We start from the raw sequence: 25,242 nt of genomic DNA, 5'->3' as shown, positions 1-25,242 counted from the left end.
GTGATTTTGAAGAAATAATTTTTATTCAAATGAAAAAAATTATCATTAAAAAGTAATTAACTTTTACATATATAGATGTACTACGTAACTTTTATGCATTTTAAATTAACTTTTACTCCGGTGATCAATATTTATCGTACACCATACTTATAAATAAGAATTTGATACAAACTTTGTTTTCCCGTATTCTCGTTTTCGTATTTGTTTCCTGATGTCCGTGCAACCTAGATAATATACACTCTCCTTACAAATAATTTCTTATTAAACGAAGATAAGCTAAACAGGATAATTTTATTGGCAACAAAGGTGGTTAAAAAATTACCCTAATATAAAAGATGGGGGAAATAATTTTATTGTACGCATGACACACAAAGGTTTTGTAAAAACACATGTGCTATGGATAAACACTAAAAAAAAAAAAAATCTTATATAGCGATGGACCAAATTCATCTTTAAATTAGTCAAATCCGTCGTTATATGTGTTTAGGGACGGATTACATCCGTTATTAAAAACCTTGTCGCTAATTCAATTTAGGGACCGATTTCATAAAATCCGTATCTAATATTTAGAGACAAATTTTCGAATCCGACTCTAAAATTTAGGGACGGATTTTGAATCCGTATCTAAATTTAGCAAATACTCTGTAAAAATAATTGCTACCTAGTGTTAGATGTTCGGTTCAACCCGGTCCCATTCTCGGTTCGAACATCTGATATACTCCCCTTATTTAAATAGGAGTAACATATAAACCAACACGGTTATTAAGAAAAAATAGTTGAATGAAATAAAATAATAAAACAAGTGGGGTTAAGTTAAATATTTTAATCAAGTAAACCATTAAAATATAGAGGGGGTGGGGGGTCGGAGTTTATGAAAATAATTGTTTAATGTGGTGGTGAGTCATAGGGTAAATTATATATATTGTTTAATTAGACGGTGTGGTAGAAAAGTTACTAAAAATGGAAGTGTGACTCATAATAAAATACGGTCGTAAATGGTAAGTGTCACTCCTAATAAAATACAGAGAGAGTACGAAGTACTACATCCGTTTCAAAATGGGTTTTACAGTTTCCGATTTAATCTGTTTCATAATGATCTTTACACATTGCTTTATTCTATTTTTGTACATTAAAATTTACTATATTCCTTTCTTACCCAATAATATTTACAATTTTCCACTCACTTTCTTTTACTTTATTCATTTTTTTCTTACCTCCACCCAGTTTTTAGACATTTCTCTTACTTTATTCATATTTTATTATATTTAACCAACTTTCTACTTTTATCTTAATACTTCGTATTATGCAAATAGTAACTGTAAAGATCTTTATGAAATGGAGGTAGTATGTACGTGTATTAATAAGAACTTTAATGTTTTTCGTAGTTGTCATGTTCGTATATAGAGCCGAGTTTACCGTTGCTCATTTAGCGGCTTATCTTCTTCCCTCTTTTGGGTTGAGCACGTATTTGTAAATTCTTTTCCGAGAAGGCATTTTATATCCTCGGCGGAAATCGACTCTTTGAAGCAATAATAGCTCCCCCTTTCTGAGTTTTCCCTCAAAATAAAAAAATCTATTTTTTTAATACATAAAGTTCAACCTGCATAACGTACATCACAAATTCTTTTGAACGATCATCTGATTGATAATTAATAAATTGTCAAATCGCATGACAATGTCACCAACTCCTCCGCAACTAGGATATTATTGATCATGGTTTAAAAGTTAAGTAAGTGTATAACGGTATAATAAAAGACAACCAGAGCATACGTATAGAGACTAGTAAACTACTACGTAAATATTAAGAGTGTTGTTAATATATTTCAGGATCATCGCATACATATAAGGACTAGTAAATTAAATATTTGGACTGCTTTTTAAATTTATTTTAATACACTTCACATACATATCAGACTATATAGGAATAAAGGTATGAGATATGTTTTTTAATTGAATAGTTGACCTTATAAATAAAGAGACAAAGTGATGGCTTCAAAAACACCACCAAAAAAAATCTGGAGATTTCAATTAAGAGATAAAAGATGAGACGTTGTACAATAATATACTTACAATTTTGGTTCGTGTTAATTTTGAGCATGAAATTATCAAGTGCCAAAGAATTAGTACCAGCTTTGTTTGTGTTTGGAGACTCATTGGTAGATGTGGGCAACAATAATTACCTGAGTGTCAGCCTTGCTAAAGGTAATTTCCTACATCATGGCATTGATTTTCCCACCCACAAACCTACCGGAAGATTCAGTAACGGCAAGAACATAGCTGACTTTCTAGGTAATTTTATCAACCCACTTTCAATTATCGTTATTAAATTCTGAGTAAATGTGGCTTGAGGATCGGGATGGTGGCTAGGTGGCCGTTGATGAGCGGTGGTCGAGTGCTATAGGAGACTGGCCGGTGTTAAGGTCGTATTAGATCAAGAGAAATAATATGAATTAAATTGGATTAATTAAGGTCTTCGTTGTTATAACGGAAAACATTTTTGAAAAGAAAATATCAATGGAAAAAAATTCAATGAAAAAACATCAAGAAAAAATAGTTTTATTAGAAAGGAAAATGTATCATTACTTCATAAAATTTCAAAAGGGGATAAAAAAGTTGGTTTTTCATCTTTAATAAAACAAACAAATAATAGTATTTGGGAAAATATTTTCTGTCAAAACAAAGGAAGTCTAGAACGTAGTCTTAATGATGTCTATGAACGTTTTGGCAGCTGAAAAACTTGGGTTGCCCTCTTCGCCACCTTATCTTTCACTAGTGCACGACAATGTCGACGACTTTACGAAGGGTGTGAGCTTTGCGTCAGCTGCAGCCGGGATTTTAAATACAACTTCTAAAAACATTTATCTCCCTCGGCTTGACGGTACCGATGGCGATGGCGATGGTGATCAACTCTCGGTAATTCTCAAACGTCAAAGTAAAAACTTACAAACATATTTTTTTTTAATGTCTTCTCATGTTTTAACTATTATTTACCTCAGCATTTTACGATTACCATGGACGAACAAGTAGAGTATTATGTAAAAGTACGGGGAGTGTTGGACCAGAAATTAGGAGCATCGAACGCAGCCACACACTTAGCGAAATCTGTATTCATCATTGCGATTGGAAGCGTCGATATTGGGGTATACCTTGGTTTACCTCATACAAGTCTAAAAGAGAAAGGCAGCCCTCGTCAATTAGTTGATTCAATGGTTCTTACTATCATAGGACAACTCAAGGTAAGCTACTCCATTTCCACCACCTTAAAATTGTGAAATCTGATCAAAATTCTTCTTGTACATGTTCTTTTGGGTCGTGATGAGAAAATACCTCAAGTCTTATATGTTGCGCTACACCATCAATTGGTGTGATGCGTTCACACCAATTGCTAGAAGGTACACGCGGTTGCACGTAGAGCTACATGCATGCAACCGAGTCGGTTTGTATTTTTACTCCTTTAAAAAACACATTTTTATTGTTTGAAAGCCACACTTACCGTTAAAAGCACATTTTTACACAAAAGGTACATGATATTCCAGTAGGAACACGCACAAGAGGGGGGTGAATTGTAATTCGAACTTTGATAGAGTTTCTTTTGAAACCAAGGAACGGTAAAGAAACTGAGAGCAAGAAAGACGTACTAAAATAACAATTGTGAGAACTTCTTGACACTAATCAAGAAGAGAATTTCTTTTATTATAGTAATGCCTCGATTACAATAACTCTCTAACACAAGTTTCTCTCTAACTCGTGTTCCTCATAGTAATCTTCTCAGATTACAACTCTATCTCTTTCACTTTCTCTCAGACTTAAACTCTAAGTCTTTACAGGGTAACTCTATCCTCACCAATACAAAATACAATTCGTGTTTAGATAACTCTAGATATTAATAATGCTTTTGTAAATATAAGGAACTTAGGAACTTTGAATTAACTAGGACACAAACTGTTTTAGAAAATCTTTGATAATACGTTTTTAGGAAAGCAAAAACTCTTAGAATGTTTGTGTCATTTTCCAGAAAATATATTTGCCCTTTTATAGGTTTATCCCTAGGGTTAGTTCCCTTCAAAACCTCAACTTCTAACTGCCAGCACATTGGTCTTCACGTCCCTTGACTTGAGGAACAAGGGGAAGACCACTTCCCACGTTTCAACCACAAAGCAGTTAGTGGTTTGACTCAATCAAACCCTAAAAGATTTCCTTCAAAACAGATTTTATTTATTTACATAAACCGAGGAGAATTTTTAGGAAAATAAGTTTTGATTAAATAAAATAAAACGTGAATCTATTTTATATTAAAAACTTATTTTTATTTAATTACATGTTTTCCATAAAAATTTCTTCCAGTAAAATAAATGGCCTAATTAAAACACAAGTTCCTTGAGTACCCTATATACCTTTTGCATAATTAATATTTACATAAAATTCTAAGTACAGTAGACTACCTAGACTTTTATGTCTTCCCTTTGTCTGGAACTTGCAACTCAGAAGCTTCAGACGTTCCAGCTCTGGAACAATGATGAGTTCCTCTCTGGCTATCATAGGAACTCGTGGCCATGAGTCTGTAATTGTTCTTGTGGGTATGTAAAACTCTTGATATGCACAATGTGTTGCTCCTCTTGTGACTTCAAACTAGAACAGATACAACTTCCAGCTCAGGAACTCCAGTGGCTGTTCCAAGTGTAATTCAGGAACTTCAACATCTGATTCAAGTTCCTATCCTAATAGGAACTTGGGAACTTACCTGTATAAAGTCATTAGCAGCCACAATCAGGAAGTTTGCAATATGTGTGTGTGTGTCATCAACCAAAACCTAGGAACAACAATATTCCCCCTTTTTGGTGATGACAACACTTGCAAACTTTTTACAAATGAGAGTAAACATAAACAAGAACTGATGCAGAATACAGTGGAACAAAACACAAAAATAGAGAAACAAAAGAGAAAAAAAACTTACAGAGAGAGTACACAAGAAGTTGATTCAGGAACTGGATTGATTGTACCTTGGAAGTTTTCACCTTGACTTCCCCCTATTGACATCAACAAAAAGCATAGCACGAAATATAGCCATTCCAAACACAGTGCCCCACGATCAATGTTTGGCAAGTTAAGATAGCCTCAAAGTATTAAACCAACTCACACAATAAATTAGAAAGCAAGCAGTAATGATCAAAACTAGAAAACACAAAGATATTTAACCAAGCAAGTCAAGATAAGATGGAACAAATACCCAAGTTTGAAAATTATACAGACCAAAAAAAATTAAAAATATTATTCCACGGCAAAAGATAATTGAAACATGTGATAGGGTGATTAAGCTTGGGATGGGGAACCAAAACCAGCAGTTTCCTCGATCACTGTCTCCTCAAAAGTTTCCAGATTATTGATCTTGGTGAGAATGGTGGCACGAGTGGCATTGGCTTGATCTGAGTAGTGTTGAAGATTGGTTTGGAGAGTCTTGACACTAGCAACCAATGCACCTATGTGAGCCTGCATTGAACTGATCATGTGGTCTGTTCCCTCCTGCAGTTCCACCAGACGGGCAACTGTTGCCTTCAGCTCCAATATCTGATCATCTTTTGCGTTCCAGGCACCCCCATGGTCATGAACATGTTCCTGTGCAGATGGAACACGACGAGCTTTGGATTTCTTGGAGGATCTGGGTGTCCTGTTCCTTGGCACAACAGTTTCAGGCAGTTACTCTTGTTTGATTGGAACAACATCCTCCTCTATGGGCATCTCCTTGACCTCCCCTTCTTCATTTATTTCCATAAAGATAGGCCCTCTTTTCTTGTTTTCTTTCATTGCCACCCTCATGCTCTTTCTTTTCCCTTGGGATCCTACACTCTTCTTTTTCCCTTGAGGAACTCGAGATAAAGACACCTCTAAGTGTTCGAGTTCCTCCTCCTCCTCCTCTTCTTCATTAACTTCTGGACCCTCTTGGTCTTCTTCATCCTTTTTCTCTGTTTTGCCAGCCTTAATGACTTTGCCCTGAACTACCTTAAGGTTTAGCAGAGTGAGCATTTCAAGTTGTAGGATTTGGGTTAATTTTAGAGGGATGACATAGTAGGGACTGAGGTCAACTGAGAAGCTTTTGAAGATTTCAGTGAGAAGTGAAGAGTAAGGGATTTGAATTTTGGGATGCAGGTGGATAGATGTTTGATCATAATAGCTGGAAAGTTTATGGGTATTTTTCTTTCTAGACAATACATGAGGCATGCATCAAACAAACTGGCTATGTTCCTTTTCTGGGTTCGAGGAACTACACCTCTCCACACAATATTGAATAGCAGTTTTTGAAGGGGTGAGAAACAGTTATGTGTTGTGGAGGTGGACACTTTTGAATTCCCTCCAATTGAACCAACAATATCATCTTCATTTACACTATCTATGGTCATTGTAATCTGACCTTTCAACCACATATCAAAACCCCTATTGGGTGTACCAAACAACTGTTCCAGATAGGAGGCATCAAATTCTATGCGAGTTTCATTTACTTTACTCGAACACACATCATCAACACAAGTAAAGTTTTTGCAAAATTCTTTCATGGCTTCTGGAATTAGGGGTGATTTGGCATAAGTACTTAACAAGCTTACCCACTTTTGGTGTTCGAGGATCTCCATCAATTCATTGAACTTCGTAGCTTCACACCATGTTGAATTGATTGCAAACCCTTCCACCAGATTGCTCTCCTTAGCAGTGAGTTTCTTGATGCTTTTTCCTTCCCCCTGAGTGTGAGCACCCTCCTGTGATTCCTCAGTTTCCTCGAGTTGTTCACCCAAAATTTCTACCCGACGCTTTTTGGATTTTCTTGTGGAAGATCTAGGGTTTGAGATTGGGGATTTCATTTCAATGTCAGTGTCTATTGGTTCCCCCTGAGTAATTGCGAGTATTGGATTGTGAGATCGAAGGGGAATTGGTGATTGAATGGGTGAGGTATCCATGGGAACTGGAGAGGATGGATTTCTTTTTCGTTTGAGGGAACTGAGATCAGTGTTGTTGCTTGTGAGAACCATGGTGAAGGGTTTTTATAGGTGGAAGGAGAGGTGGTGTCAGTGGAGAAGGTGTGTGTGAGAGAGAGAAAGGGGGTTGCATGTGGAAAGTGAAGAGTTTCTCCTATTTATTGCCAATGGAACCGTTCCAAACATTCTTTGAATATGGGTATTCGTTTTTGAATTTTAAAAATTTGTTAAAAAAAATTTTAAAAGAAAAATATAGAAATAAATTAAAATAAAACTGTGTTTGACTTGGTATTGACTTGCTTAATTTGGTATCTCTGAATTAACTAGTTTGAAAGGAACTGCTTACCTTGCACATTTGGAGTGTGAGTTTGTTAGCCACAATGGTAAGCTTCAACTATGTTTGCACACAAGATTTTGTGTTTGTAATAGTCTATATGTACTATGGTTTTTGCCTTTACCTTAGAGGAACTTCAATTTAGTAATTACCTTAGCTTGATCATTCCGAGTTCCATTCTCATTTTCTCATGTTTCTCCCTGTTCAAAGGTTTAGTTAAAATGTCAGCAATTTGGTGATCAGTTTGGCAAAAATCTAATTTAATCAAACCTTTCTCAACATTATCTTTGAGAAAATGGTGTCTAATGTGGATGTGTTTGACCCGGGAATGATGAACCGGATCTTTTGAAATACAAATAGAACTAGTGTTATCATAATAGATAGGAACACAATCATAGATAATACCAAAATCTCTTAACTGTTGTTTTATCCATAGAATTTGTGAGCAACAAGCTGCAGCAGCTACATACTCAGCTTCAGCTGTGGATAGAGCAACAGTGTTTTGTTTCTTGGAACCCCAAGAAACCATGCATGGACCTAGGAACTGTACCATACCTGATGTGCTTTTTCTATTCACTAAGTCACCTGCATAATCAGCATCAGCATATCCTTTTAGCTCGAGTGATCCACTTTTTGGATAGTATAGGCATAGGTCATCAGTTCCTTTGAGATATCTTAGTATTCTTTTCACAGCAGTTAAGTGGGACTCCTTTGGATTGGATTGAAATCTTGCACATAGTCCTACACTGAAAGAAATGTCAGGTCTACTAGCTGTTAAATATAATAGTGATCCAATCATACCTCTGTATTTTGTTTGATTCACACTTTTCCCATTTGGATCAGTGTCTAATCTGGTGGCTGTTCCCATGGGAGTGTGGTTTACTTGGCTGATTCTAGCTCATATTTCTTTAGGAGTTCCTTCACATACTTTTGTTGGTGTATCATGATTCCTTCCTCAGTTTGCTTGATTTGTAAACCAAGGAAGAAGTTGAGTTCCCCCATCATGCTCATTTCAAATTCACTGCTCATCAAGTTTGCAAAATCCTTGCACAAGTTCTCATTAGTTGCTCCGAATAATATATCATCAACATAAATTTGAACTACTAACAAGTCAGTTCCTCTAGATTTTAAAAATAAAGTTTTGTCTATTCTACCTCTTTTAAAATCATTTTGAAGGAGGAACTTTGATAATCTCTCATACCAAGATCTAGGGGCTTGTTTTAGTCCATAGAGAGCCTTATCTAGTTTGTAAATGTGATTTGGAAATTCGGGATTTTCAAATCCAGGGGGTTGTTCCACATAAACATCTTCCTCTAAGAAACCATTTAAGAAAGCACATTTAACATCCATTTGATAAAGTTTAAAACCCATGAAGGCAGCAAAAGCAATTAAGATTCTAATGGCTTCTAATCTAGCAACAGGTGCAAAAGTTTCTTCGAAGTTAATACCTTACTGTTGGTTATAGCCTTTGACCACTAACCTTGCCTTGTTCTTATGATTGTTGCATGTTCATCTTTCTTTTTTCGGAACACCCATTTCAGCCCTATCACCTTCTGGTGCTTTGGTTTGGGTTCCAAGTGCCACACCTTGTTTCTTTTGAATTCATTTAATTCTTCTTGCATGGCTATGATCCAGTCAGCATCCTCCAGAGCCTCAGTGTGGTTTCTTGGCTCAAATATGGAGAGGAACGCGTGGAATGCACAAAAGTTCCTTAGCTGTGACCTTGTCTGAGTTCCTTTTCTAATGTCACTCATAATGAGTTCCATTGGGTGAGACTTTTGATGCTTCCAAGGTCTAGGTTGAAACTGAGCTACTGGTGTTGTGGCATTTTCGTCAGTTCCTTCTATGACCTGAGTTCCTTGTTGGTCATTGTGGGGTTCCTCAGGTTCTGGTGTTTTTTCTGGATCTTCTTGGATTTCTTCGTGTTCCTCTTGTACGGGAACTTCTTGATTTTGTTGAGCAGTTCCTCTGGCTGTGTGTTTGCTTGGTTGGAACTCCTCATCATTTTCTGCAGCACGAGATAAACCAATCTCGAAATGTTCTTGTTCCTGTACTATATCAATTTTGTTAGATTCATCAAATATTATATGTACACTTTCCTCAACACACATAGACCTTTTGTTATAGACTCTGTAAGCTTTGCTATTTAAAGCATATCCTAGGAACACTGCCTCATCGCTTCTTTCATCAAACTTTCCCAAGTTCCTTTTTCCATTGTTGTGGACAAAACATTTACTACCAAAAGCTCTAAAGTAAGAGATGTTGGGTTTTATACCTTTTAGTAGCTCATAGGGGTTTTTGTTTAGGATTGCTCAAATCATAACTCTATTTACAATATAACAAGCTGTATTGACTGCTTCAGCCCAGAAGTTCCTAGGCAAGGAACTGGCTATTAACATGGTTCTTGCCATGTCCTCTAAGGTTCTATTTTTCCTCTCAACAACTCCATTTTTTTGTGGAGTTCTGGGAGCTGAGAATTTGTGGTCCATACCTTGTTTCTTGCAGTATTCATCGAATTTGTAATTTTCAAATTCTGTTCCATGATCAGATCTTATATGGATCAGTTGATGACCTGTAGTTTTCTGGATTTTCTTTGAAAATGCAACAAACTCATCAAACGTTTCATCTTTGCTTGTTAGAAATATGACCCAAGTAAAGCGAGAGTAATCATCAACAATAACTAAAACATATTTTTTCCCACTTCTGCTTTGAATTCTCATTGGGCCACATAAGTCCATATGGATTAGTTCCAATGGTTTTGTGGTGCTTACCAATTTCTTAGGCTTAAAGGAACTTCGGACATGCTTGCCTTTTGCACATGCATCACAGACTTTATCATTTAGGAAGTTGATTGAGGGGAGTCCTCGAACCAGTTCCTTTGATCTTAGTTTGTCAAGCAGTGAGAAACTAGCATGTCCAAACCTCCTGTGCCATAGTAGGGGATCTTCTTCAAAGGCACTGAGGCAGGTTAAATTGTTCCTGGGAACTGTATTGAGATCCACAGAATATGTGTTCCCTTTACGAGTTCCTTCCAAAATAACCTTTCTAGTGTTATTATTAATGATTTGACAATTTTCAGAAGTAAAACTTACAGAGTTTCCTTTGTCACAAAATTGAGAAATGCTTAGTAGACTGTGCATTAAACCCTCGACTAAAAATACATTTTCAATGGCATAGGAACTTGACCTTCCAACTTTTCCAATTCCAACAATTTCTCCTTTCATGTTGTCTCCAAAGGTCACAGTTCCTCCATTGTAGGCTTCTTGTGAGAGGAATTTAGATTTGTCTCCTGTCATGTGTTTGGAACACCCGCTGTCGAGATACCACGAGCTGTTCCCCTTCACTAGAACCTGTAAAGAGATCAAAGGTTAGTTACAGGAACTCGGGTTTCCTCGAGTTCCTTTTCAACTACAACATCTGACTTCTTAACCCATTTTTGGTTTACATAATTTATGTTTCTTTGATCCTGTTCCTTCATCTTGGAACACTCAGTACTTACATGACTTCCACTTCCACATGAGAAACAAACTTTCACACTTGGAAGATCCACATACTTTTTCTTATGACTAGTTTTATGATTAAAACCCAATCCTTCTGTTCTCTTAGATTGAGCATTCTCAATCCATTTGGGAGGAACTTTAGGTGGTTATCTCTGTGCCCTGGCCATGGCTAGTTCCCTCTCTAGTTTCTCTTTCTGTTCCTTTGTGGTGATCAGATCTTTGTTTAATCTTTCTAAGTCGATGTTAAAGACTCCCATGTTGATCTCCAAGGATTTTGTAGGGTCTAAACTTAGATTAAACATCTTATATTGACTGAGTTGCACTTGTAGAAGGATGTTTTCATTTCTAATTTTCTCGAATGACTCATTAATAGAGGTATTTCTATCTAGCAATTCAAAGAACCTGCCTTGAACATCAGATCTAATATTGTTCAGATAATTTATGTGGTCTTTACTGAGTTCCAAGGATCTATCACTTTGTGCTTTTAACATACTTAGCTTTTTGTAATCATCTAGAGTTTCTAGCAACAGTTCAATTAGTTTTGACTTTGAAAGGCACTGAAGAGTGGAGGAACTTACTTCTTCTGTTGGAACTTGATTAGTTCCTTCTGTTCTAGCCATAAGGCAGAGATTTGCAGTTTCTTCATTTGGTTGTTCCTCATCGTCTTCTGAATCTGTTGCTTCGCCCCATGCAACTATCATGGCCTTCTTGAAGTTTGGCCTGTTGAAGGTAGACTTGTTATAGAGTTCCGTGACCTGTTCCTTCCCTTTTCCTTTGGCTTTGTTGTTCTCCCACAGAGGGCATTCACGAATTTGATGATCAGTTTCTCCACATTTGAAGCAACCTTGCTCAGTTTTGGAACTAGTGGTTTTCTTAGCAAAGTTCCTTCCTTTCTGGTTTCCTGCTTTGAAGTTCCTGTAGAGCTTTCTCATTCTTCTAACCAGCATGGAAGCCTCTTCTTCATCTGGCTCAGATTCATCGAGTTCCTCAGCTTTTATAGCAAGTCCTCGATTTCTGGAGCTCTCAGGAACAACAGCTCCAAGATGCAATTCATGTGTCATCAAGGAACCAGTAAGTTGTTCAATGTTGAACTTGGTAAAGTCCTTGGTCTCAAACAGTGCAGTGACCTTTGTTCTCCAACGATCATCTTGTGGCATGCTCCTTAGTATTTTTCTTATCTGTTCATCTGTGGGAATGATTCTACCAAGAGAAACTAATTCATTGGTTATGTTAGTAAATCTAGTGAACATTTCTTGAATAGTTTCTTTTGGAAGCATTTCAAATCTTTCATATTTAGACATCAAAAGGTCAATTTTGGAACGCTTAACTTCATTTGTTCCTTCGTGGGTTACTTGTAGTAATTCCCAAATCTGTTTTGCGTTCTTGCACCCCATGACCCTATTGTGTTCATGAGGTCCAAGTCCACAATGCAAGATTTTGACAGCCATAGCATTCATCTCATATTTATCAAAGTCTTCTTTAGAAAATTCAGACATTGGTTTAGGAACTACCTCGTTTTCAGCATTGGTCTTTGTTACCTCGAAGTCTCCAACTTCAATTACGCGCCAAACTTGGTAATTTTCAGCTTTGATGAAAATCTCCATTTTGTTCTTCCAGTACGAGTAGAACTTGCCAATGAACATGGGTGGCCTTTGCGTGGAGTAGCCTTCTTCCAGTTTCTCTTCTGAGTTCATACTATCAGGAACTTGACTCAAACACGGTTTCCTGTGTTTTTAGTGAGTACTGGCTCTGATACCAATTGATATTCCAGTAGGAACACGCACAAGAAGGGGGGGGGGGTGAATTGTAATTCGAACTTTGATAGAGTTTCTTTTGAAACCAAGGAACAGTAAAGAAACTGAGAGCAAGAAAAACTAAAATAACAATTGTGAGAACTTATTGACACTAATCAAGAAGAGAATTTCTTTTATTATAGTAATGCCTCGATTACAATAACTCTCTAACACAAGTTTCTCTCTAACTCGTGTTCCTCACAGTAATCTGCTCAGATTACAACTCTATCTCTTTCACTTTCTCTCAGACTTAAACTCTAAGTCTTTACAGGATAACTCTATCCTCACCAATACAAAATACAATTCGTGTTTAGATAACTCTAGATATTAATAATGCTTTTGTAAATATAAGGAACTTAGGAACTTTGAATTAACTAGGACACAAACTGTTTTAGAAAATCTTTGATAATACATTTTTAGGAAAGCAAAAACTCTTAGAATGTTTGTGTCATTTTCCAGAAAATATATTTGCCCTTTTATAGGTTTATCCCTAGGGTTAGTTCCCTTCAAAACCTCAATTGCTAACTGCCAGCACATTGGTCTTCACGTCCCTTGACTTGAGGAACAAGGGGAAGACCACTTCCCACGTTTCAGCCACAAAGCAGTTAGTGGTTTGACTCAATCAAACCCTAAAAGATTTCCTTCAAAACAAATTTTATTTATTTATAAAAACCGAGGAGAATTTTTAGGAAAATAAGTTTTGATTAAATAAAATAAAACGTGAATCTATTTTATATTAAAAACTTATTTTTATTTAATTACATGTTTTCCATAAAAATTTCTTCCAGTAAAATAAATGGCCTAATTAAAACACAAGTTCCTTGAGTACCCTATATACCTTTTGCATAATTAATATTTACATAAAATTCTAAGTACAGTAGACTACCTAGAATTTTATGTCTTCCCTTTGTCTGGAACTTGCAACTCAGAAACTTCAGACGTTCCAGCTCTGGAACAATGATGAGTTCCTCTCTGGCTATCATAGGAACTCGTGGCCATGAGTCTGTAATTGTTCTTGTGGGTATGTAAAACTCTTGATATGCACAATGTGTTGCTCCTCTTGTGACTTCAAACTAGAACAGATACAACTTCCAGCTCAGGGACTCCAGTGGCTGTTCCAAGTGTAATTCAGGAACTTCAACATCTGATTCAAGTTCCTATCCTAATAGGAACTTGGGCACTTACCTGTCTAAAGTCATTAGCAGCCACAATCAGGAAGTTTGCAATATGTGTGTGTGTCATCAACCAAAACCTAGGAACAACAGTACATCCGCTTTAAAAGAACAAATAATATATGTGCTTTTAATCTCTAAAATGTGCTTATAAACTTTAAAAATGTGCTTTTAAACTGTAAAAATGTGCTTTTAATCCGGTTACATGTAGAGCTACATACAACCGGGTGTACCTTCTAATTTGTGCGTTCACACAAGATATTTGAGCGCTGTAATAGGAAGGAAGTTTTTAATAATTTAACGCAGGCATAGAACAATAGCAAGCTTGTTGGCTCAATGATTAGACTTTCTCATAGTATAGTTATCTTCAGCTAGCTCTCTCGCGAGTTCGAATATTGGAAACGAGATTTTCTACTTTTGCATAATGAATAATGAATAATAAATAATATGTAATTAATTCCTAAATAAAAATAATAAATGATAATTGATAACTAAATATGTTCTTGTTTTCATAAATAGTGTTCCTATTTCTTCTTCCTATTTCTTTTTCTTGACATGCTTTTTTGCCCAAATACCTTTATTTATCTTTTTAATTATAAAAAATACCTAAGAATCTCTACCTATACTACCATAAATTTCCGCACTATCCCTTTTTAAGTTGTTTATATTTCCCTATTTACCCACTCAACACCATGATTTTTTATTACTTTAATAAAATATCTTCTATTTCCTTCATTTATTTATTATCTTTTCTTACACCCAATCATTAATCTTAAACTCAATCAGTACAAAATTCCATTTTACTTAATTTACACTTCGATTCCCAAATAGGAGGATTGTTTAGGAACGGGGGGAGTAATTAATAACTCAATGCGGAGTAACTAAATAATTAATAATCGGTAATTAATTATTAAAAATAATAATAAATGATAAATAATGGTAATTAATAATAAATTCATAGTAAATAATTACTTATATATAATAATAATAATATAAATAATAATATAATAATAATTTAAATAATAGTAATAATATAATATAATAATGTAAGTAATAATAATAATAACAACAACAATAATAATAATAATAATAATAATAAGTTGAATTGAATTGAATTAAACTGAACTTAACTTAACTTAACTTAACTGAATGCTCCTGAAATGAACAGAATTAGCTGAACTGAACTGAACTGCAAAATATGTCCTGAACTGCAGTTAAACCAAAAAGAACAGGGTCTTACTTCATTACTCTCTCCGTCCCAGATTAGTTGTTACAGTTTCCTTTTTCGTCTGTCCCAGATTAGTTGTTACACTTATAAATTAGGAATGACCCCACAATTATTATATTTTCGATCTCTCTTCCCACTAAATTTTTTTGTCCCCCCACCCTCTCTCATTCAATTTAAAAAAATACCCCACTAACTCCTATTTTCATTAACTTTTGCAATAAAATAACAATTGATAACCAAATAATCACTTATCACCTAAACCTTTGTGCAAAGGTAAGTGTATCGACTAAATTGAGACGGTGGAAGTATATTTTTCTTTCCACTACAATAAGTTAGAAACTCACATTATCTCATTCAATTACCTAATACTTTTTATTGCAATTAAAAAAAAGAACCCCCCTTTCCTTACCCTTCTCTTTTTCTCTCTATGAAAAAAATATTGTTCCTTTAGTGAGAAATAGCTAAACTCTTCCAAAATTGAGCTAATTTTGACCCTTTTTCTTTAATTTGTTTTTAAATAATTTTGATTAATAAGCTATATGTTTTGAGTGTAGAGTCCCCCTATGTGGGTTTTGTTCTAGTTAAGTATGGTGATGTTTGGTTGCACTTGAAAAGTGTATGTGTGTTTTGTTGTAGTTAAGTTTGGTGATGTTTGTTGCACTTGAAAAGTTTTTATTCGCTTGTATTTGCAAATCCATGTGTTTTAACTTCGTATGAATTGAGTATTCTTTTAGGTTGATATAGCTAGGAAGTTAGAATTTTCATGCGAAATTTTCTACTTACCTGGGAGATTAGCTAAGCAACTTTCCCCTTGTGTCAACCAAACAACATATTTTATTTTTACTTCCTATGAATTCGAATGTCACCCTAACAATACCTTAGTGTAGTACAAGTTGTTTATTAAGTAAAGATTCATGTGAAACTGGGAAAGAAGTCAATCCATTAATTACAATCAGATGAATAAGACGAAAATTATTTTTCATCGTGGTTACAACATCTACATAGACCCCAAGTTGAAGTATGATTACATCGGTATAAAAAATGGCAGATGTACAATGATAATACGTAACTTTGTTGAAAATACATAGTAAGTTATTATTTAATTTAATTGTTTTATAAATTTGTTAAAATTATACGAGGTTTTTTTTCCATACAATTTAGGGTTTCTTAATTGGCTCTTGAATAACTCTCTATGGATAAACACTTGAGAATAGCTCTTGACCAATATACACCATAACACCAAAAACGGATGGGCATTTATTGACATATTGAGAGCCACTTTTCCAAGATAATTAATTATTGGTTCGGACGATTCCACAAATCTTGTAATCTTGCATGTGTTATTTTCGACATGTAGAGAGGTCGAGGTTTTACATAGAAATCAGTTTTAATTCCCACAATTATGTAATTTATTATACCTTACAAGATAAAATCGGTTGTACGTACCATGCATGCATGTCGATGGATTTAACTATATAAGCTTCAAATTCATTTTTGATGTTTTCTACTTTTTTTTTTGGCAGCGAATATACAATAATGGGGGGCGCAAGTTTGTTATGATTGGGATAGGTTCAACAGGCTGCCTACCATCAGAAAGAATCAAGACTCAAAACGAGACTTGTAATGAAGAATTTAATTACTGGAATACCAAATACAACCAAGGCCTCCAACTAGTTCTAAAAGAACTAGAGTCAGAGCTTCCAGATTTCCGGTATTCCTACTTCAATACCTATCAGTTCTTGCTCAACATCCTCGAACAACCACTTGCTTACGGTAAAATTACTATGCATTAGTAACTATAAACTTTTAACTATCATATAAAAAAAATGGGTGGTGATCAATATTGTCGCAATCTTACGTGTCGCAGTTTAATTGGTACATATAGGCGCCACATAGATTATGCGTCATCAGATTATTTTTACTATCAATGCAATATTTTTACTATGAAAATATGTAAATAAGGTAATCGGTATAAAGAAGGAAACAAATTAGAATATTAAGATTTTTATACCTTTTTCTGAAACATATATAATAGGTTATATAAGTTAAATATTTTAATTTCCAATTTAAATCATGACACATAAGCATGCCATGTCATTATTGTGACACGGGTTAAAGGTCGCATGTTGCGACCTTTATCATTTTCGTAAAAAAATTGCCACTTTAAAAGTTGATTTTGATGCTACACAATAGGAGAACACAATTTTCTGTGCTCTATTCGTAAGTTGGAGTACGTACCAAAATTAATTTCCAGCATAAATGCGGTTAATCTTCTTAACAAAAAGTTCACCTCAAGATTTCAGGATTTAAGGAAGTAAAAGCTGCATGTTGTGGACTTGGGCGCCTAAATGCTGATGTTTGTTGTTCTCCGGTTTCAAATCTTTGTCCTGATAGAAGTGGCTATGTTTTCTGGGATCTTTTTCACCCGACGGAAGCAGTTTCTCGCTTACTTATAGATTATGCTTTTGATGGTGCGCAACAATACTCATTCCCGGGCGATATCCAACGCCTAGTTTCTATGTAAAACCCTAGCCTCTAATTTTGAAACTGGTTTTTACACAACTTATATTGATTTGATACTTTATAGTTATGTTGCTTAATTAGACTCTTATTTAGTGTCGTGTCTGAAAAGGTATAAGAGGATCCGACACTCCTTGATCTGACACTCCGGATGTAATATACGTAGTATTTCATGTAAGACTACTACTTCCTCCGTTCCTTAATACTCGACCAATTTTGACTTTTTGCACTATTCACATAATTCACTTTGACCCTATTTTATTTCTAGTATATGAAAACAAATGTTAGTATATAATATATTGTTGGCTTCATCTTAATATATATTTTCAAATTATTAATATTTTTATAAGTTTTTATAATATGTAGTTAAAGAAATCGATGATCAAATTAAGTTGTGCATTGACAATTGTATTCGGTCAAAACAGGTCGAGTATTAAGGGACGAAGGGAGTACATATTTGAGTGTCTTATATATCGTGTCGAAGGATCCTACATCAGACACCCACTACAAAAATTTATATCTTTAACGACAACCTAATTACCACGGGTCAAAAATCCAGTCGCAAAAGGCTTTTGCGACGGGTCTAACAACCAAACAAAGACGACAATAACCGTCGCAAATGTCTTTAATTTTACGACGGATTAACGACGGGATTTTCCATTAACGACGGCCCCCTTTTATGACGGGTTCGCGACAGGAAATCCCGTCATTAATCCATGATTATTGGCCTTCAGCGACGGGATTTCCCGTCGTTAATGGGTACAACTTTTTCTAGTGACCCTATGTAAACCAGAGTGTTAGAAGTAACATCGCAATTTATAGGTAAATCACATAAAACTATATTCCTATTGTGGATGCACCTAAATGTAATTTTGGTGTCTCAAAACTTGATTCCCTAAATAGTCATTATTAATCTACTGTTTCCAAAAAACTATTTTATATTTGTGTTTATTAATTAAATTGAGATGTTTTACATTTAATCTTGGAGTAAGTGTTACACTAATTACTTTTTATGATAGTTTTAACAGAAAATAACAAAAAAATAATAATTTATATTGAACATATGTTTAGAATGAATGTCATTTATATATGTTCTTTTACCTAGCACTTGTATTATTTGGTGCACAAGCTAGGGTTACTGTTGTGTAACTTTTGAGTTAGTGAATAAATTAGCACAAACCACATGTATTTCGATCGTGTAGGGTACACAGTTACGTACATAGTTGTTTTGAGTATGTGAATAAATTAGAAGTTATTCGTTTCCAGTGGATAACCCACATGTTAACAGGAATGTTGTGGACTCACATGTAGAATAGTGTTGAGAAGGAACAAATTAGTAATTGACTGGAGTCAAGTGCTTTGTTCACAAGTCTTTAAGTATTCTAAAAGAAGATTTTCTTGGTTAATGGTTTTGCTGAATGCTTTATTTGATTGTGTCTTGAGTCGGATTTGAATAAAATATTAGTAAACGTAAAGTGAAACCGAATAAGCTTCAAAACTTTTGGAACATATACACCTTGAGTATGAACAACGGGGGAAGTACAAGACTGTAAGGCATTTACTTCTAACGGTGATACAAGACGTTGTATTACTATTTTATGCACAGGGAATTCCGTCATAGAGGTGACACAGGGTTACTATTATATTTTTTAGTGTCTGGAGGGCTCCCAACACTTGTCCAATGGACTCTCATTTTCAGAATTTCGTTTAATGCTTATTCTAATTAATTATAAAGTCAAGAGTCGAGTCTTGTCTTTATGATTGAATGATTATTCATTGGCTTTTTCATGTGAACTTTATTAAGGTTTTCAGGAGTGAAACATGTTCATTTATAGGTTTTGTTTTAGCTTGTAGTACTTAAACTTTCTCTGATTACGTGATTTCTGTCTTTTGGTCATGACCTTTGCCATAATGACCCTATGATGATCCATCAATCGGCTTGCGTTGTTGGGGAGTAGTATTTTCTAAGCAGGATTTCTAGAATCTTTCAGAATGGGATTGATTGAGAGAGTTTTTATTTGCTTGCATTGTTTAAACGATAATTTAATAAATAGTCTAGACTATACTTAGTTAAGCGACTGATTGTTTTACATTGGATTCTAGTTTGGGCCTATACGGTTCCAACTTGTAGTAGGGGGCATTAACTATATTATTAATATTTTGAAATTAGTTATTTCTGCTGCGTAATTCTGGTACTAGCCTTAACCATTATCACAGTGGCGGTAATATTCTGCGTAATATTATTAATATTTTGAAATTAGTTATTTCCGCTGCGTAATTCTGGTACTAGCCTTAACCATTATCACAGTGGCGGTAATATTCTAGTGATTCCTTTATTTAATTTGGTAAATGGTTTTATAAAACAAGGAATTATTCGGGTGTTACAAAATGGTATTGCAGAGCTTTAGTATAAGTCCTATTTTGTAGTAAGTAATACTACGAAATGGTATCTTAGAGCTCTAGTTTAAGAGTTTCTCGCTAATTAATATTGCAAAGTGGTAATTCCTTAAGCTAAGATTGAGAATATCTACTTAATAGTATTCATACTATTTAAGTGGTTTGCAGAACATTAGTTTAAATGTTGAAAATTTATTTTTCTAAAGTAAAAAATGATATTTTGAGTACTCAATATTTGGAAAGTAAGATGCCAATTATTTAAGGATTATTTTAAAAGTAAGCAAGGATTTTAATTATATATTTAATTTATTATTATTTATTTATTTAGTTCCAAAATTCTAGAATTAATTTCGAAAGTTAATTTCAAAATTAGTTGAAATTTTCGAACTTTTTTAATTAGGTCCGTAATTTTTATTAATTTATTTAGTTATTTTAATTTTCGGATTTATTCAAAATAATCAATTTAATTTCGATTTTTTATCGATTATTAATTAATGATTTTCGATTTTAATTTATTATAATTTTAATTATTTAGGAGTTATTTCTTAAATATTTTTGAAAATTATTATTTACTCTAAGTGAAAAGAGTAGATTAAGAAAGGCATATTAGATTTAGTATGCATTTAAGTGTCTTTTAATTCAAATATGTGTTAATTATTTACTTATTTGAATTGATTGAACTTTAATCATGATTTATTATGCTTTATGTAATTAATTGCATCATGGTATATTCATGATTAAGAATATACTTGTGCATTGCATTTGTTTAAGTTTTTGAGCTTAATTTATTTCTTTTGGTGGTTGGTTGTGTTGGGAACATGTTAGTAAGACTTTAACTTATTGATTTCAGGATTTGATATGTTGCCTTCAAAGTTTTCCAACCTAAGACACCTAGAGAAGCTTAAGAATGAGACTCTACACTTGCATGTGAAGAAGATTGAGTTTGGGTGCAACTATAACAACAAGGAATTATTAAGGTGTTACAATTAGAATAGGAATATCTCTAATTAAATGAAACGTATATGAAACTAAACTACGCTAATATGTACACAAAAGAGCCTCTAATGGCTCCTAAAGATGTGCTAGTACTACAACCGAATTCGTATAAAATTATAAGATGAAGTGTGAAAGTGCAAAAAATTATTGACTTTTTATACGCTTGTGTGACTTTGGACATATTATATAGCACCTTACACCTTTTATTTAAACATCATTTCAACGGTATTCAATGATGAATGTCGATAATCTAAACTGGTGTGAAATTCCTCTAGGTGTTTCATCCATATATCCCGATAAATGATACTTGATATCTAATTCAAGAATGACTAGTCAATGACAAATATCCTATCATATCCGGATATTCGAATCTACCACTTGGCATTTTTAATATTTTTATTAAGCTACTTTAGTTATTTTTCAGATTTTCTAGTTATTGAATTTTTTTTTTTTTTTTTGGCAAGAAAGTTAAGATTTTATTGATCCAACATCAACAATTTACAACAAGAGAGGGGAGAGGAGAGAACTCCAACAGGCCCAAACAAACAGGAGGCTAAGAGCACCTAGCCTAAAACACCAAGATACACAGAAACTACAAAGTGTGAAACCATAAGAGATCACTACTAGAGACTTTCTTACTGATCAGATGCTGTACACGATATTTGACATCCCCTTGAATGTCTTTGACAAGTTTCTGAATGCTAGGGACTTGCAGCTGCCAGATGCAGGTGTTCCTAGCTTTCCATACATGATACACAGTAGCACTAATGGCAGTATAAGCCACCCTCCTTCTGAAATCACTAGAAGCAGTTCTCTGAACCCACCTGAGTAAAGCAATGAGGCCAGACTTGCAATGGGAAAAAGCAAGCCATTTCAACACAGCAGTACCACACTCCACACTATAGGTGCACTCAAAGAACAAGTGTGCCACAGTTTCTGGCTTAATACCACAAATAGGGCAACTACAATCAGCAGCAATCCCCATTCTGTGAAGCCTGGATCTGGTTTTTAATTTATCAAGAGTAGCCAACCATAGAATGAATCTATGTTTAGGAATTGACAGTCTATTCCAAATATATCTGTGCCACTGAACTTTCTCCCCTTGAGCCAAATTGCTCAGATACATCTCTTTAATGAAGTATCTAGTTTCCTGAAGCCATTGAATATGACCTTGCTGAATGAAGTGATTTTTAACATGACAAATGTACTTCACCACCCAGCTAGCAGCAGTAGAGGGGGTGAACCACTACTAGAAAATTCGCTTACAGAGGCAAGACATAATTGCCTCTAAAAACGAAGATGTAGCCTCTAATGAGTTTTTGAAGCAAAAAAGTGGATGCCTCTAATAAGTCTGTCGCTAATTAGTGGTTGCCCCTAAAGGCCCCTTTTGAGGCAATATGACGTGTTGCTTCTAAAAGCACCTACATTTAGAGGCAATTATATATTTTTGCCTCAAAATATAATTAGGGGCAACATATATCTTTGCCTCAAAATATAATTAGGGGAAACATATATATTTGCCTCGGATTATAATTAGAGGCAACCACATATTCTTGCCTCAAAATATAATTAGAGGCATTTGTATATTTTTGCCTCCAAATATAATTAGAGGCTAACATATATAATTTTTGCCTCAAAACATATTCAGAGGCAATATCAAAAAGTTGATTCTAAAGACATATGTTTAGGGGCAACCATATAATTTTGTCTCAAAATATAATTAGGGTCAATTACATATGCCCCTAATGATATTAAAATGATATCTAAAACATTCATGTGGTTTTTTAGAGGCACCAAAATAATGTGCAATTTTTATAATATTTTTCATTATTATATATCTTGCTTCAAATTACATAATTTTACAACTAAACCAAAAAATTTCATGAAAATCAACATTGATATTATTAACTCCAGAAAATGTATGTATACATAATTACATAATTAGTACCTCTCAAAATTGTCGACATGACTTTACATCAAAATAAGTAAATGACATATTATTAAAATGAGCAACAAAATCTCATTTAAAAATATAAATCTAAAATTACGATGCTATTCTCTTTATCGCTTCCAATTATCCCTGCACCCTATCAATGCAACAAAAAAAAAACAAATGTGTTAGCTTCTGTATAATATAATCTGATCATCCAAATGTAAACTTGTTATTTTTTTATTCAAACGAGGAATAAATCCAGCAAAAAAACAGAAAAAACAGAAAAAACTAGATCAGTGGAGATAAGAAAAACAAAATTAAAGCTTATTAGCATATTAGAATAGAATATATGTTTATTAACTAACATTGTTTTGTTGATTTGTTATGCCTTTAACCAATTCAATTGATGAACATCATCAATATTTACTTGTAAGAAGTGGCTAACCAGTAGAACTTTTGAGCTTTGTGTGATTCGAACGTCCAGACGTATTTAAGTTGTCTACACCTTGTTTATTCTCTAGAGCCTGCTGTTTGTGGATATTTTCATTGGTAATTTTCATCAGGCAATCCGTGCCAACCCATTCATCCCAACTGTTGGAAACAAGTGCGTGAAATGTAACAAATCTCTATCTAACTCCCTTGCACGAACCAGACAGATATTAGATATCAGATAATATACCACTTAATTAAAGTAGTTCAACTATCATTGGATTAAACTTGAAATCAATAAACTTGTATTACATCACAAATACAGAAACAGATTGCCTCCACCATGAATGAGAAATTACTTATAGATCCATAATTAGAACCACCGGCCTTGGAGAGTGAAAAAAGATTTTGAAGATCATGCAGTTTAAAAGAAAGCCAGACTTTTGTACCATGACGAGTCCTATTCATACATCATGTTGGAAACTTACAATTGTTGCAATCTTGTATGGTTTCCAATCTCTAAAGGCAGGGATCCAGATAAATTGTTTGGACCAAGACCCCTAAATACATATAGAGTACGGCATTTATCAGTATTTATCCCATTTTCTTTTAAAACTGAAATTTCTCTTGTAAAGGAAACAGTTTAAACATTTTCTCAGCATAGGAAAATAGGAATCAAAAGAAAACTGATGCTTACATAAGACTCATATGATGTGGATAGCAACAAGGTAAGAGGAGATCTGCAACAGGTATAATTATTTCTTTAGTTATAGAGTTATGTGCATTATTTGGAATGTTTCAGCATTATATTACACAAGACATGTGAGAATTTCAAATCCGACAAAAAACATAAGACACATGAAATTTCAAATTCAGACTAGAAAGATCTCATGCAATTCCCAGAAAAAATTAAACAGATCCTAGAAATCTGGTATGAATCCAGACATGAAAATACCAAATATCATTAGGTATGAATCCAGACATGAAAATCCAGACTCAAAAAATGCTGAGCTCAAGTAAAAGATGAAGCAAATTATTGGATAAAGATATGCAACTTGAGAAACCAAGTGTTGTTGTCTCACCCTAAGCCACGACTGCATACCACTTAGTTGAGCAAGACCCATCTCCAGCAAGGCAGCAAGTAATCTACCCAATTCCTATAGTATCATTGATGAATATTTGCACTTGTCAGTTGTCATATAGATAAGTAAATAAACAGTTGAATTTAGTCCTTGCGCTTCTGAATTGTGTATCAATATAATCGCAATAGATAGATAATAAAATCAAAGTAAGATTTCAATAGTTTGCATAAACCTAATCGAGCAAATTAAAGCAGCTGCAGGCTTTCTCAATTATTTTCAACATATTCAAAGCAGGAACAACATCAATCAGGCATAAACAACAAAGTTCCACAAGAAATTCATCAGCAGACTTAGTAGGGACAAAAAAAATGTATTACAAGAAAAAACCAAATGAATCAAGGCTGAGCACAAATTGCAAAGAACAATGGGAAACTTGGAAATACTCACATAATTAGATAACCTTGGACGGACTATGGTTTCATAACATAGAAACCAGACAATCAAATTAATCGGATCAACTAAACAAAACCCTAATTTTTTTTTAATAAATCGTAATTTTTGAAGCTCAAAACAAGGGGATTTGAGAAAATAATAAAATTGAGGAGAAAATTACCCACTGTTGCTGAGAATGATGACTGAGAGAAAGGGACGGCGACGAGTTGACATTGGTGACACGAATTTATCAGAGAATTTGAAAGACTTTTATGGAAATATTTGGTCTTTTAGAGTTTTCTGGATGAGAGAAGAGAGCAGCGGAACCAGCAGCGAGACAAAGGAGGGACGTCGGCGAGAAACTCAGGCGACGGTAGTGGAGGGCAGCGTTGGTGGCGTTTGGCGTGGGTTGTGGTGGGCGAAGCAGCGTGGATGGTATAGCGTGGGAGAAACCCGGTAAACCC

The 25,242-nt window shown here is 34.4% G+C and overlaps 2 protein-coding genes and 1 long non-coding RNA gene across 5 annotated transcripts; 1 reads left to right on the top strand and 2 right to left on the bottom strand.

Annotated features, from left to right (window-relative positions):
- The first annotated feature begins 2,042 nt into the window (after positions 1–2,042).
- Positions 2,043–17,647, top strand: LOC130463540 (GDSL esterase/lipase At5g55050-like). Its single transcript, XM_056832700.1, has 5 exons — positions 2,043–2,289; positions 2,729–2,913; positions 2,997–3,236; positions 16,513–16,762; positions 17,293–17,647. The coding sequence occupies exons 1-5, from the start codon at positions 2,043–2,045 to the stop codon at positions 17,511–17,513; spliced, it is 1,143 nt and encodes a 380-aa protein (XP_056688678.1). The 3' UTR covers positions 17,514–17,647.
- A 3,847-nt stretch (positions 17,648–21,494) lies between these two features.
- LOC130463539 (uncharacterized) lies at positions 21,495–22,028 on the bottom strand. The gene has a single exon (XM_056832698.1). The coding sequence runs from the start codon at positions 22,026–22,028 to the stop codon at positions 21,495–21,497; it is 534 nt and encodes a 177-aa protein (XP_056688676.1).
- Positions 22,029–22,780: 752 nt separating this feature from the next.
- On the bottom strand, positions 22,781–25,242 carry LOC110784764 (uncharacterized). 3 transcript variants are annotated; one of them, XR_008924499.1, is made up of 5 exons: positions 24,960–25,242; positions 24,347–24,421; positions 23,962–24,004; positions 23,281–23,824; positions 22,781–22,989 (listed from the first exon to the last, which is right to left on the bottom strand). It is a non-coding gene; the product is annotated as an uncharacterized lncRNA (long non-coding RNA). The 3 variants fall into 3 exon arrangements; XR_008924498.1 differs by lacking the exon at positions 22,781–22,989 and having other exon boundaries at positions 23,049–23,824; XR_008924500.1 differs by lacking the exons at positions 22,781–22,989; positions 23,962–24,004 and having other exon boundaries at positions 23,049–23,824.

The sequence above is a fragment of the Spinacia oleracea genome, chromosome 6 (assembly GCF_020520425.1).
Source record: "Spinacia oleracea cultivar Varoflay chromosome 6, BTI_SOV_V1, whole genome shotgun sequence".
NCBI lineage: Eukaryota > Viridiplantae > Streptophyta > Magnoliopsida > Caryophyllales > Amaranthaceae > Spinacia > Spinacia oleracea.
Note: the sequence above shows the minus strand (reverse complement) of the source record. Positions and strands in the feature narration are given on the sequence as shown.